We start from the raw sequence: 13,802 nt of genomic DNA, 5'->3' as shown, positions 1-13,802 counted from the left end.
TGGTATTTCTAGAATACAGAGTTATACCTTCTGTAGAAGTTCTTGAGAATTCCTACCCAGGAGTTCTGATCATTTATTGCTTCAGAAATAATGGGGAATTCTACTTCCAAGGATTTCGGGACTTTGGCCCCTGCAGACTGTTATTTTGAAGGGGAAGGGTCGTTTTGCTGAAACTTATCCGGCCGAAAGCCATTTGGCCGAATGCCATCAGGCCAGAAGGGTCATTAGGCCGAAAGGGTCGTCTGGCCGAATGGGTAATTTGCCGAAAAGGTCATTGGGCCGAAAGGGTCATTTGCCGAAGGGGTTATTTGGCCGAAAAGGTCATTTGGCCGAAAGGGTCATTTGGTGAAAGGGTCATTTGGCCAAATAGGACAATTGGCAGAAAAAAAAATGGCCGAATAGGTCATTTGAAAAGTGAGAAATTAGGAGTAAGTAAGTAGTGAGACGTCTCACTACTCACTTCGCGCTTCTAATTTTTTTACAGTGAGACGTTAGAAAAAAGGAATGAGAATTGAGACGTCTATCTTCTTACTCCTCATTTCTCTCTACACACTGTAAAAAAAGAGGAGCGCGAAGTGAGTAGTGTGACGTCTCACAACTTACTTCACGCTCCTCACTCATTTTGCGCTTCTCACTTTTTACAGTGAGAAGAGAAAAATTAAGAGTGAGAAGTGAGACGTCACTTTTCTTATTCCTAATTTCTCACTTTTCAAATGACCCTTTCGGCCAAACGACCTTTTCGGCCAAATGACCCTTTTTGTCAAATGACCCTTTCGACCAAACGACCCTTTCGGCCAAATGACCCTTTCGGCCAGATGGGTTTCAGCCTAATGGTTTGTTCGGCCTAGTGGCATCCGGCCAAATGGCTTTCGGCCGAATGGGTTTCGGTCAAACCGTTATTTTTCTTTAATGTTGATACAACGAGCAATTTTATTCACGATATGAACAAATGGACACAATAGACTCACGATGAGATGGACCTCGACAATGATAACAATAACGAAAATCTAAAAATAGATTCTGAGTGGATTCTGTTGAACAGAATGCCACAGTAGATCACGGCACAGTAGCGGTTAACAAAACAGAGTCCCTACCAAATAAAGAAAGGAATAAAAAAAACTCTCCAATCAACTCTAACGACAAAAATCTTCCAGAAAGGCTGGCCCAAGAGTCCCTGGTCATACTCAAAATCACAACTTCGCCAATCACCAATCACCATATAAACTAGCTCGTATACATCTAATAGGAGAGAAGTAGACTTTTTGGAAACGATAGCACGGACTTGAAAAACAAAAAAAACGAGCTGGCCTGGGTGGAAGCAGACTGCCCATCACTAAAAGAGAAGATCCGTGTTCAATAAATAAGGGTGTGTGAGCTCGACCACAAGAAGTCAGGGTCAGAGTATCAACACAAACAAACCTCTATTGTGTTAGAACGAAAGGTCGAAATGAAAAAAATGAAATGACAGCCAGATCTTACCTAGAGCAGCTACGTCATACAAAACGACGTTGAACATACGATTGCTGTATAGTGATGGACAGTATAAGAATTTATATCTGTAATATAATCGGATCGTCTTTATTTTTTTGTTATAAGCAAATCTGATTAAATGGCTCTTTATCAATTATCTCAAAGATAACTCGTCTAGCTTAAACCATTGGATATTTGGTCAAATGGACATTTAGTCGAAAACAGATTATTCGTACATTTGGTCGAATAAGGTTTGTTCAAAATCACATTTCGTCGAATGGACATTTGGCTGAATGGGTATTTAGTCGAAGATTTTAAATGATTATGTATGAATTTTAAGTGAAAGAAAGAATAGTCATGAAAAGAAAAAGAAAAGATGTGCGGCACTATACTTCCGATTAAATGGGAATTCAACCAAATGTCCCGTCGACTGAACTGCCTTTCGACGAAATGTGATTTGACCAAACGACATGTCAATCAACGCAATGTACCAGAAAAACTACGATGAAGTATTGGCAAAATAACATTGATATCATAGGCTTGTACGAAAAAAATAGAATTGAGGGCTTTTTGTCACCGGTACCTAATATTTTGCTATTTGCCATATATTTTATGGATTAATGGAAATCGAAATTTCGATGGCTGGCTAATGATTGTGCGATAAAAGCATCAAAAAGCAAAAATAAGGGGCTTTTTAAGTAATACCAGCGAGATTCAGAAGAAATACTTCTCATTTTGTATAATGCATAAAAGATATAAATATTTAAATGAATCTGATCGTGATACCGAAATGAAAAAAAAATTGAGTAATAAAAGTACTTGCATGCTCTGTATATATTGACAATTTGCCTTATTAGATCAACTCACAGAGCTTTATTTTCAAATTCGGTATATCTTTTCGTTAATATGTTATTTTCTAAAACTAAAACTCATTTTGACTAGGAGAAAACCAACAAAATTTCCTTCCAATTAAAAGAATCACGTTTTGATAAATTGACTCAAAAATACATGACTTATTATCCATTTTACCAAACTATCAATTACCGACCTAATATGCTGAAATGCACTTTCAACATTCGACTAAATGTCCATTCGACTAAATGTCCATTCGATCAAATGCCCCTTTGACCAAATGTTATACGACTATACGTCATTCGAAGAAATGTTATTCGACGAACTGTCCCAAAGTCTATCGTCGGTCCTGTGTAAACTAGGTACTATATGAGTATATAAAATCTAAATTTATGAAAAATATGCATCTCTAAATTTCAATCTCAAAGCAAAAAAATCTACGATTTCAACAGTGCTAGTTAAGAAGATCGAAAAAACTTTTAAAACTAAGGAAATCGCCGTATTTATTGACATGAAGGGCGCGTTCGATAACGCTTCGTATCGGACTATAAGGTTAGCAAAAGTGAGGAGGATATTCAACCCAAACATTGCCAACTTGGTAAATGTAATACTGACTAATCGATATATCTCAAGCTCAGTGGTTCTCGCATTACTGTCAGAGCCACAAGTGCAATTTTAACCTGTTCCGGCTTGATGAATTAATAAAGCTAGGAAGTCCAGGGCTCAAACGATCAAATACTCTATTTCATAAACCCAAAACCAACCAAAACAGGTACAAAAAGGACCTCAATATCTTCCTTGGTCTTATAGCTGAACACTGCCCTAGCAGATACCGTTTAGAACAAATCAATGCGATTCTAAACACCAGTTGTCGCCTCATGCAAAACCAACGAAGGTTTAGACTTCAAATCATTGTTAAATTATTTGTGAGCGCCATAGGTTAAATGTTACACGGTTAAAAGACTATTATTCTTCCTTTTGCTTCCACTAATTAATGTTTATGTATCAAACAAATAGTAATTTCGTTTTCTACTTGAAAACTTCTTCAGTGTTTTGTTGTCGATAACAAAACACTGAAGAAGTTTTCAAGTATAAAACGAAATACGTATCTGTTTGATACATAACAATTAATTAGTGGAAGTAAATGAAAGTATAATAGTCTTTAACCGTTCAAACTATTGGGCAAACCCTTCCTAGAGCCTATTGATATCTTGATGGCATCCCTTAGGAAGGCAGATGGCGTCATTAAGCTGATTGCGACAGATTGATACATTGACAACATCACTAACGCTGCAACATAGGACTTCTGCCATCACACAAAGGCTAAGCATACAAAGCACCAGGACCACCATAAGATGGTACATCACAAATTGTGATTCAAAACAGTTCAATGATACCAACAGAAAAAAAAATCTACAAGATAAAGATGCAGAAATAATACATGAGACATGATAGAAACGCATTTCAAAGAGAATTCGGAAATTCATAGGCATTTCCAGTTTAAATTCAAAGCTATTTGCTTTGAAATTTCAGCGGAATTTCATCTAAGTTTTCATAAAAAGACATTTTTTCAGAATTTCTTCTAATGTCTCATATGTTTCTTTGACAATTGCTTACAAATTGATCTATGATATCCTTAATGAGTTAGAATAACTGATGTTTTTTAAAAATCTTCAAAATTTTTGGTACAGGAATTGCTGCTGGGTTCCAAGACTTTTTTAGTAATGTGTTACATTAACTCATTGATTTCATTACATAAACAGAACTTTTTGATGCTTAATAAACTTGATATTCTATACAACACAAATAAGATTCGATAAACAACCATGCGTCTCCTCCACGCACTGATGATTCATGATATCGATGAATCTATATCGCTAATCAATAAAGAAAAAATATGACGGATTATAATATGGTATGCAAGCTAGATATTTGGGCGACATAAATGCCTGATGACTCCCATGAATGCAAACGACTGGCACCTCTATTTCTTGGAAATCAACGATGTATGTTCGTGTCGTGAAGACGTTTTGTCTCGCAGAGTCGTTACATAAATCACCAAAATGTCTTGGGCGTTATTGGCATCATGTGCTTTATTCTTCTTTACCAAGAAATCGAACAATCGAAGCATGGCTGTTGTACTAAAATATAACACAACTCAAGTTCAGTTCGAACACTAAAACTATTTCGTTATCAATTTACATGCTACGCTTTTTTATTTTTTTTATTTCATTTCGAACTGTCTGTCAGCATGTGAACTTCGTGAACCTGAACGGATAACAAAGACAAAAAGAAACAGACACAATATCTCCGCCCAGTTACGTTCCTTCAACTTGTTGACAGCCATTTTCATCTGACAACGTTGCACTTACGTTTATGGGCAACGCAAAACAAGCTTCATCGCCCGCGTGAACGTCGACGACGCAAATACAACCAATAATGCTCCCCCTAATGAACCGATCACATTCAGGAGCCAGCCAAACCACAATCACCACTAATTATACCCCGGGGAAAGTTACTTCCCGTTGCCAGCCATTATTGGGGCCTCACAGTCCCACCCCAAAAACACGCCCATTACATAATCTTGTCCCGCTCGTCCCCGGACCCGGAACCATCTTACCCTTCATCGAGAGCCGCTTGTAGCCGGGCGGCAGGAAAGCAGCCGGCGGCGTAATCGGGGGCACAATGTCCCAGCTGCTCGGCGAGATGACCTCGCCCACCCCCTCGATGCCGGCTGCAATGCCTCCGCGGTGGTCTCCAGCCGTGGGACCCGAGGTCGGTGTAGTGGCCGCGCTGCTGCTACGATGGCTGCTAACGCCGCCGCCACCACCACTATCGGCACCTGTTCCGCCGTTGTTGTTGTTATGTAATTCGAGGTTCTGCTTATCGACCCGACGCCGCCGCCGAATGCTCGGGGCGAATGTTTTCATCGTGGCCAGAAAGCCGACACCACTCATGGTTCTCTGCTTTTGTCGGTTGATTGGTTGAACTTAATTGGCCGCACACGGACGCACAATACACTCAGTTTAGGTGCACTTGATTTAGGGTTGATGGAATACCAAAAGCTTCTAACAGCTCGTTCACGAAAATTCTAACACTGATGTCGCTAGAATCGAGCGAAACGGATAACGAGTAACAGATGAGTTAACTACACGAAATTACCGGAAGCCAGCTCCTGTTGTAATAATTTCTCGAACAACAACAGATATTCATGTCACTTTTCCAGCTATCTGGGGTCTCCAAGGTCAAACCTTTCGCACGGAGGGAGTTTTCAGGGTCAATGACTACGTCGTATAGCTCAAAATCCCTGCATTTGTTTCCACAGTATTGAAATGTAGAATCGCAACAACGATCTAATCCTTTTTGCCAAAAAAACGATAGCTTACAAAAATAGTTATCTCTCCTTTGAAAATACACTTTCAAACATTAAACTTCCACTCTAGAGCTAGACAAAACACGTAAACAACACTACTTCTGCTAGGAAACCACTGAGATGATGGTCATCAGGTTAACCTTCTCCGAACGACGTTTACTCGCTGGTGAACAGGAAGCTCGGTCCGAATCCTTTTTTCCACAAACTTTACTTGGGCCGGAGGAGGCGATATTAAGCAATCTCCTACGCACTCCAGCAGACCACTACGGTATCACACTTCTTTTACCATCTACGAAAGCATCCAGCCAGGAGATTTTCAAGCGGAACACCTTTCCTGTTGAGGAAATTCACCTCCCCTGCACAAATCAACAACTGCGAGCAAAGTACGCCTACACCCGCTCGGGAATCACACACTTATTCAATGTTTCGGTTTTATGGGGATTCAGCAGGTGTTTCCCGTCGAACAAACAATGCTTCGGCAATACTTCTCTTTTGCGATGGATAAAAACCAATTCGGTTGGCTGTTTTTGCACGGAAATTAGCACGACCTCTGCTGCCTCAGGGGTAGGATCTGGAAGTGGGTTTGGGTGTTCGGTAGGTAGGTAGGTAGGTTGCCGTATGCGTGTGGGGGGAAGAAGATACAATAGTTGCGTCTTGGGAACGGAACGCGCGTAGCCGCCGTCGTCTTCGTTGGTGAACGCGAACTGAACGGGATCCGGAAAATGACTGAAGCTGCTGGTGCTACAGAACTAGAATTCTGACGGCGAGAGCGCAAGAGTTTTTCCGGGCTGAGAAAATGTTTTTCGTTTTGCCGGTCGCTGTTCTCTGGGAGAATACGCGCAGCACATCAACATTCTCGGCGAGAATAATCGATCGAACCCCAACCACCAGTTGACAGGAAACAGAGAATGCCGACGTACGGTGAGCGCCGGACGATCGGTGTGAGGGATGACATAGGCGTGTATAGTGTTCAGGTAAAATTTATTGAAGACAATATTGAACTTTTTTTTAAAAACGAGTTAAGTAAGCATGTATTGGACGAGAAAATATTTGCACGATACGGTAGTACGGGAGTATAAGATATGACAAATGAAAATTCGAAATTGAAAAACATTAACATTAATGGAGCAACCATTTACAAGGGAGATGCTCTCTTTGATTATACAATTTGCAAACTAAAATATAAGAAGAGTGTGAGCTCTACCCCAACTTTGTTTTAAAGAAATTTTTAAACCTACTTCAAGCGAAAACTGATCTGCTCAAAATTCTATGGCCACATGACTTGCAATGTGCAGTATTTTGGTAAATACAAGTGACCAATCTACCATGGTTTCGGACAATATTTCGATCACAGCAGAAACATTCTAGCTTACCAGACTTGTTGATAGTGAAGACTATTTATGTACAGCTTGGAGGATGATGTAGATAGTGAACAGTTGTAACAAAGACATACCTGCAAAGAGAAACAAGAAGTGAAATTAATGATTAGTTACAAATTCCGAAAATTTTAAATCAAATATAGGGTCTAAATCTATTTCACTTTGAAAGCGCTAATTTTAGCTAGCTTGTTTTTGAAAACATTTTCCGAACATGCCAAGAATTATTTAAATGGGACATAGCTGTATTCATCGAATTTACCCAAACTATCAAATATTCTACTTACCCAATCCACCTATTTTAATTTACATGTGAAATGTATCAAAATTACACACCCAATTTCCTAACATGATCAAATTATAACTAATTTTAATTTTTCATTCAATTGCTGAAATTGAAGTAATCTGATATGGTCAAAGTGTTTTGTATGTTTCTCAATTAAGTCAATTAGGTCAAGGAAGACAATTCATTAATGTAAAACAAAAGAAAAGCTTCTTTTTGAACGCCTCGATGGTCGTCAGGTTTTTGACTACGGCTGGAAATTGGTTTCAGAAAGGGGACTCCATGGACCAGAACACTTCGTCTCGCACTCGTCGTATTTCGCGGCACCAGATACGTTCTGGACCGCTCCACAAGACCCCGCTGCAGCTGCTCAAGGATGTACTCCGGGAATCCTTGGTTCAAGCTTTATAGAGGAAACAGCACCGAAACCGCTGTCGGCAGTTATCCGGTAGGTCATGCCCAGGATCGCGTTCCGGACCTCCGCAGTTGTTTAGATTCGTCTCATCTTAACCCTCTCTTTCCCACGACTTTTTTCAAAGATTTAAATAGGAAGGAATCATCTATGGAAAAAATGCTAGAACAAAAGTTATTTGGCATAGCCAAAATTAGTGAAAAACGAAAAAAAAAGTTTTTGATTATAAATCAATAGTTACTTGATTGTTTTCAATAGTTTAACTATTTTTACTCGAAATTGATTATATTTGCAGTCTAATGAAACCATAAAGTTGTGCCAAATACTGCTTTTTGTTGTTGAAATAATTCGATGTATGTTGGAAGGTGCAAAATTTGATGGAGCTCTACAGCTACCATGGGAAGGAAAGGGTTAAATACAAATCGGATAGACGACTTGAAGCACCTGTGCAGCTGCTCTACGCACACAGGCATTATTACCACTAGCACTAGCTTGAGTTGGACTGGTTGGGTCAGAACTGATCCAAAGCGGCGGAAAGTTCGTAAGGTGTTGTATACATTCATGATGACCCGGTTGACTTGTTCTTTCTATTTGAGATGAAATCCAGAAGTAAATCCAGATTGACTACCTACTTTGGTACTTAACGCAATTGTTTCTCCGCATAACTTGATGTTCTCCCTTGCAGTTACCTGGCCTTCCTGGTTTTGGGTTTAGGAACAGCTGAATTCCATGAAGCATTGCTGACAAAGCAACGCACTAAGGTAAAATAAAATGGAGGATATTCTGTTTGTTGGGGAATATTTTCCATTGTTTCCCAAGTCTTCTAATTTGCCGTCGTATGGTGAAGTTCTTCGTAAGTTCATGTTTCATTTGCGAGCTGAGAAACAAACTGCTAAAAAAAGTGCGCAAATAACAACAGAGGCGTTGATAGCTGTATGGAAAGGAAAACAAATTAATCAAGTTATTAGTAATAGGGCAATTGAATTTTAAATTTTGCGTTACCAATTGGAAAGATCTACAGAAAAATAAGCTGCTAATGTCGACGACTGAACTTGGGAAGAGACCATACTTTTCTGATTCGATGGGAGATTTATTCGACAACTGCAAGAAGTGTAAACCGAAGAACAAGTTGGAAAAGCAAGCAATGCGCTACTTGCAAGAACAGCGACAGCGGACCAACAATCAAGAAACGAATACACGTGGACCCACAGATACTATTTCATGCAGTGACTTTGAGGAGGCAGATGAGAATCCTGGAGACACGAATGAACCGTACCTTACAGAAACTATCTCGACCAGTACCTTTGAAGAAGAACAAACCAAACAAACAAAATTCGACGCGGAAAATGTATCAGATCCAACCAAAACTTGTGAGAAAAGCCAACAAAGAGGCTTTAATGTTTTAACAGAAGAAAGAAGGCCGAAGGAAAAAGGCATAAGAAGAAAGAAGGCCGAAGGAAGAAAGAAGAAGAAAGAAGGAAAAAGAAAAAAGGCAGAAAGAATAATAAAGAAAATGAAGAAAGAAGAATGAATAAAGAAGAAGGAAGAAAGTAGAAGGAAGAGCGAAGAAGAAAGAAGGAAGGAGGGAAAAAGAAGAAGGAATAAAAAAGGAAGAAGGAATAAAAAAGGAAGAAGGAAGAAGGAAGCAGGAGGAATGAATAAGGAAGAATGAATAAGGAAGAAGGAAGGAAGAATAAGGAAAATGCAAGACTGGAGAAGGAAGAAGGGGTAAGGTGAAGAAAGAACTACTCATTTTTCACTTCTTGCTTCTTTTTGCTAATTTGGCCTAATGGCCATTCAGCCTAATGACCGTTCGGCCTAATGACCATTCGGCCTAATGACCTTCGGCCAAATGGCCTGACACCCCATTTACAATATATTATACAGCAGATTAATTGTTTTGATTGGTGTGATAACTTCAAATCGACCACGTTCTGATTGATGGGCGGCACTTCTCCGACATCGACGTCAGGACCAGTGACGGGAAATGTCATATCGATGTCATGGGACTAACTTGTCAATAACTTTTCTCACAAGTCATTTACAATAATGTTTTCCATATAAACATGTAGCCTTCAAATGACCCGAAAACTTTTTCTAATAGGTAATTTCTCTAAATATGATATTGGCGGCGTGAGAGCCGAATTAGTGTCAGATGACATTAATGTCATGACATTCCGTGACATTTTTTTAATCTCGCTCTCATGGCTCACACTTTGTATTTAGAACAATGATCTGTTCGACAAAGTTCTAGGACCCTTTAAGTACTACATGTTGATCAAAAATCCGAACTGTAAATGACTTTTGGAAAAAGTTATTACGAAATTGGTAATAGCAATGCCATGACATTTTTTTGACATTTCCCATCACTGGTCAGGACATATCGTGGCGCTAATATCGACTCTGACAACTACCTGGTGATGGTTAATTTATGCCCACAACTATCCGTCATCAATAATGTTCGGTACCGACGACCGCTGCGGTACGACCTAAAGCGACTGAAGCAACCTGATGTCGCCACTGCATACGCGTAGCATCTCGAGGCAGCGTTGCCGGAAAAGGGGAGGGATTGCTGGAAGACAGTCAAAGCAGCCATTATCGACGCAGCGGAGAACAACGTCGGGTATGTGAGCCGAAGTCGACGGAACGATTGGATCGACGAAGAGTGCAGACAGATTCTGGAGGAGAAGGACGCAGCGCGCTGCAGCAAGGTACCCAGCAGAACGTGGAAAATTATAGACGGAAGCGCAGAAGCAGACCCGCCTTTTCCAGGAGAAGAAACGCCGCCTGGAAGAAGCGGAGTGCGAGGAGATGGAACAGCTGTGCCGTTCTCAAGAAACACACAAGTTTTATCAGAAGCTCAACGCATTCCGCAAAGGCTTCATACCGCGAGTCGAAATGTAAAGGGATAAGGATGGGAGCATCTTGACGGACGAACGTGTGGTGATCGAAAGGTGGAAGCAGTGAAAGTCAAGGCAGCGGAGGAAATGACTACGTTAGTTCTGCGGACGATGGAAGCCAACCAGTCCCCACCTTGAGGGAAGTTAAGGATGTCATCCAACAGCTTAAGACCAATAAAGCAGCTGGTAAGGATGGTATCGGAGCTGAGCTCATCAAGATGGGCCCGGAAATGCTAGCCACACAGCTACCGGAGGAGTGGAAGGAAGGGGTTTTATGCCCCATCTACAAGAAAGGCGACAAGCTGGAGTGTGAGAACATTCGATCACCATCCTTAATGCCGCCTACAAAGTGATATCCCAGATCATATTCCGACGTCTGTCACCATTAGTGAATGAGTTCGTGGGAAGTTATCAAGCCGGCTTCGTTGACGGCCGCTCGACAACGGACAAGATCTTTACTGTACGACAAATCCTTCAAAAATGCCGTGAATACCAGGTCCCGACGCACCATTTGTGCATTGATTTCAAGGCGGCATACGACATTATAGACCGCGTAGAGCTATGGAAAGTTATGGACGAGAACAGCTTCCCTGGGAAGGGATTTTGCTCTACTCAAGTGGGCTTTTCCCTGCTCCAAATAAATAAAGAAAAAAAGAAATAATCTGTGGAAGTCGGGCCTATTACGCGCTCCAGAAGAAACTGCGGTCAAAAAAGATTCACCACCGTACCAAATGTGTTATGTATAAGACGCTAATAAGACCGGTAGACCTCTACGGACACGAAACATGGACAATGCTCGAGGAGGACTTGCAAGCACTCGGAGTATTCGAGAGAAGGATGCTTAGGACCATCTTTGCAGTGTCCAAGAAGACGGTGTGTGGCGGCGAAGAATGAACCACGCGCTCGACCAGCTCTACGGCGAACTCAGTATCCAGAAGGTGGCTAAAGCCGGAAGGGTACGATAGGCAGGTCATGTTGCAAGAATGCCGGACAGCAACCCTGCAAAGATGGTGTTCGCTTCCGATCCGGCAGGTACGAGACGGCGTGGAACACAGCGAGTAAGGTGGGCAGACCAAGTGCAAAACGACTTGGCGAGCGTGGGGCGCATTCGAGGATGGAGAGATGCGGCCTCGAACCGTTTATTGTGGCGTCAAATTGTTGATTCAGTGTTATCTGTTTAGATGTAAACTAAATAAACGAATGAAAGGAAGCTTCCGAGCCTCTTGAAAAAAGGCTTACGAGTCTCTTGAAAGGAGACTTCAGAGCTTCTTGAAATGAGGCTTCCGAACTTTCCGAGCCTCTTGAAAGAAGGCTTCCAAGCCTCTTGAATGTAGGCATTCGAGCCTCTTGCAAGGAGCCTGTTGAGCCCCTTGAAGAGAGGCTTCCGAGCCTTTTGAAAAGAGGCTTTCGAGCCTCTTGCAAGGAGGCTTCCAAGCCCCTTGAAGAGAGGCTTCCGAGCCTTTTGAAAAGAGGCTTCCGAGCTACTTGAAAGGAGGCTCCCAAGGCTTTTGAAAGGAGGAATCTATACCTCGAGAAAGGAAGCTTCCAATTCTCCTGAGAGGAAGCCCCCAAGCCTGTTGAAAAAAGGCTTCCAAGTCTTTTAAAAGAAGTCTTAAAAACCTCTTGCAACGAAGCTACTGAGCTTTGCAGTGAAAAAGCCTTCATGTCTCTCAAATGGAGGCTTTCGTCTTTAGATTCTTGATTTTAGTTCAGAAATATATCCTTAACATATTATTCAACATTTTGCATAGAAGATTTTCAAATTTGTTTATTCGACGTTTTGTGCCTTTGATCTTTTGTCCCACAGCTCTTTATACACTGTGCCGCTTGGGAAAAGCAGGATTCAAAAGTCTTTAATTTACTGAACGCCATGCATATTATGTACAATACAAAGTCTTAAAATCAAAAATTATCAGAACTTTATCAAAAAGTTTTTATTGAAATTTTTACACATCCGCCTTAAGGACATAGTTGGAAGAGTACCACGATGGCAGTCAATATGGCACCGGACGTTCCACGGGTGGGTTCTCTTTTCACTAGCGTTTTGAGGGGAGGCGCTGTAGCTATTGTAATGAATGGTTTATTTCCCATACTAGTTTTCAATCAAACTTGAGCCGGCTTGCTCAACCAGTTTTTGTTCAAATCAGCGTTTGGAGGACACTCGGAGTATGACACGGAATCGTGGGAAACTGGTGGAGCGTGGTGGAACTGGGTCGTTTTTTTGGAACACCCTACTAATATTCTGTTGATTTTTTATAAATACGACACCAATACTATTACAGTATATGACAGTTTTTATTGTACTAATACTTTCAAAGCTTTGTTTTGGTACTCAACCCACCTTCACCTTAACGCATTTTGGTCCGAGGTACCCCCTAGTCCAGCGAAGGTACCCCCAGGGGTACATATTAAGGGCGTGCGAAGCAGCGGGGTGGCCAGCATGGCGCTGGTAGTTTTTGGCCCCAGACTGTCCGGACAGCGCTATTCTAGAGCCGACGACGCCGAAGGATTGACACTAACACGTCCACCACACCAACATAACCCTAGGCTAAGTAGGATAAGTACATCATTGAACGTAAGTACACTGCAAATCACTCCATTTTATTTATGAAACTTCAAGTTCCTTTTTCGAGTTGGGATGGCTCATCGAAAGTTAGTTGTGGTTCTGCTTCAGATATCGAACCAGATTCCTGCTACAGGACTTGATATTGGGTCGGGGGACCAACACTTTTTTCCCTTACTGTATCTTTGTCTCCGTGTCTCATGCGCCCCTTGGACTGGGGTTCGAGGGGTGGATGACAAGGTCACGCGATATTTACATTACAATTTAAGACAATTTACAATGAAAGAAATTCCGCCAAATTTTCACGGATTTTTATTTCATGAAAGCGCATCAAACATAAAAAAGCTGTTTTTCCTTCAATAATGTTACTTCTAACTCAAAAATCAGGAATAATATAATCATTTTAACGACTAGTCATTTTTATTCGCTCAGGTCTATTAAAACTATTTAGAAATTTAGATTTCAAACAAATTAACATTCCCATCATGACTGCTTGTAATGTGATAGGTGACCGCGATCCCGCCTCTTGAAAATGAAAATGCAACTGTTTTCGCTTTTACATGACGATCACGT

General features: G+C 41.1%; 2 protein-coding genes across 2 annotated transcripts in view; both read right to left on the bottom strand.

Moving 5' to 3' along the window:
- LOC134211397 (uncharacterized) overlaps window positions 1-6,399 on the bottom strand; it is a 145,680-nt gene extending 139,281 nt beyond the window's left edge. The window contains exon 1 of the mRNA XM_062688209.1: window positions 4,943-6,399. Within this exon, the coding sequence (XP_062544193.1) occupies window positions 4,943-5,279 (337 nt within the window). The 5' untranslated portion in view covers window positions 5,280-6,399. The remainder of the gene's footprint in view (window positions 1-4,942) is intronic.
- LOC134211392 (GATA zinc finger domain-containing protein 5-like) overlaps window positions 1-13,802 on the bottom strand; it is a 679,652-nt gene that overhangs the window by 203,521 nt on the left and 462,329 nt on the right. The window lies entirely within an intron of this gene.

Source organism: Armigeres subalbatus, chromosome 2 (assembly GCF_024139115.2).
Source record: "Armigeres subalbatus isolate Guangzhou_Male chromosome 2, GZ_Asu_2, whole genome shotgun sequence".
Classification (NCBI taxonomy): Eukaryota; Metazoa; Arthropoda; class Insecta; order Diptera; family Culicidae; genus Armigeres; species Armigeres subalbatus.
The sequence above is the reverse complement of the archived record's forward strand: the minus strand, read 5'-3'. Positions and strand labels throughout refer to the sequence as shown.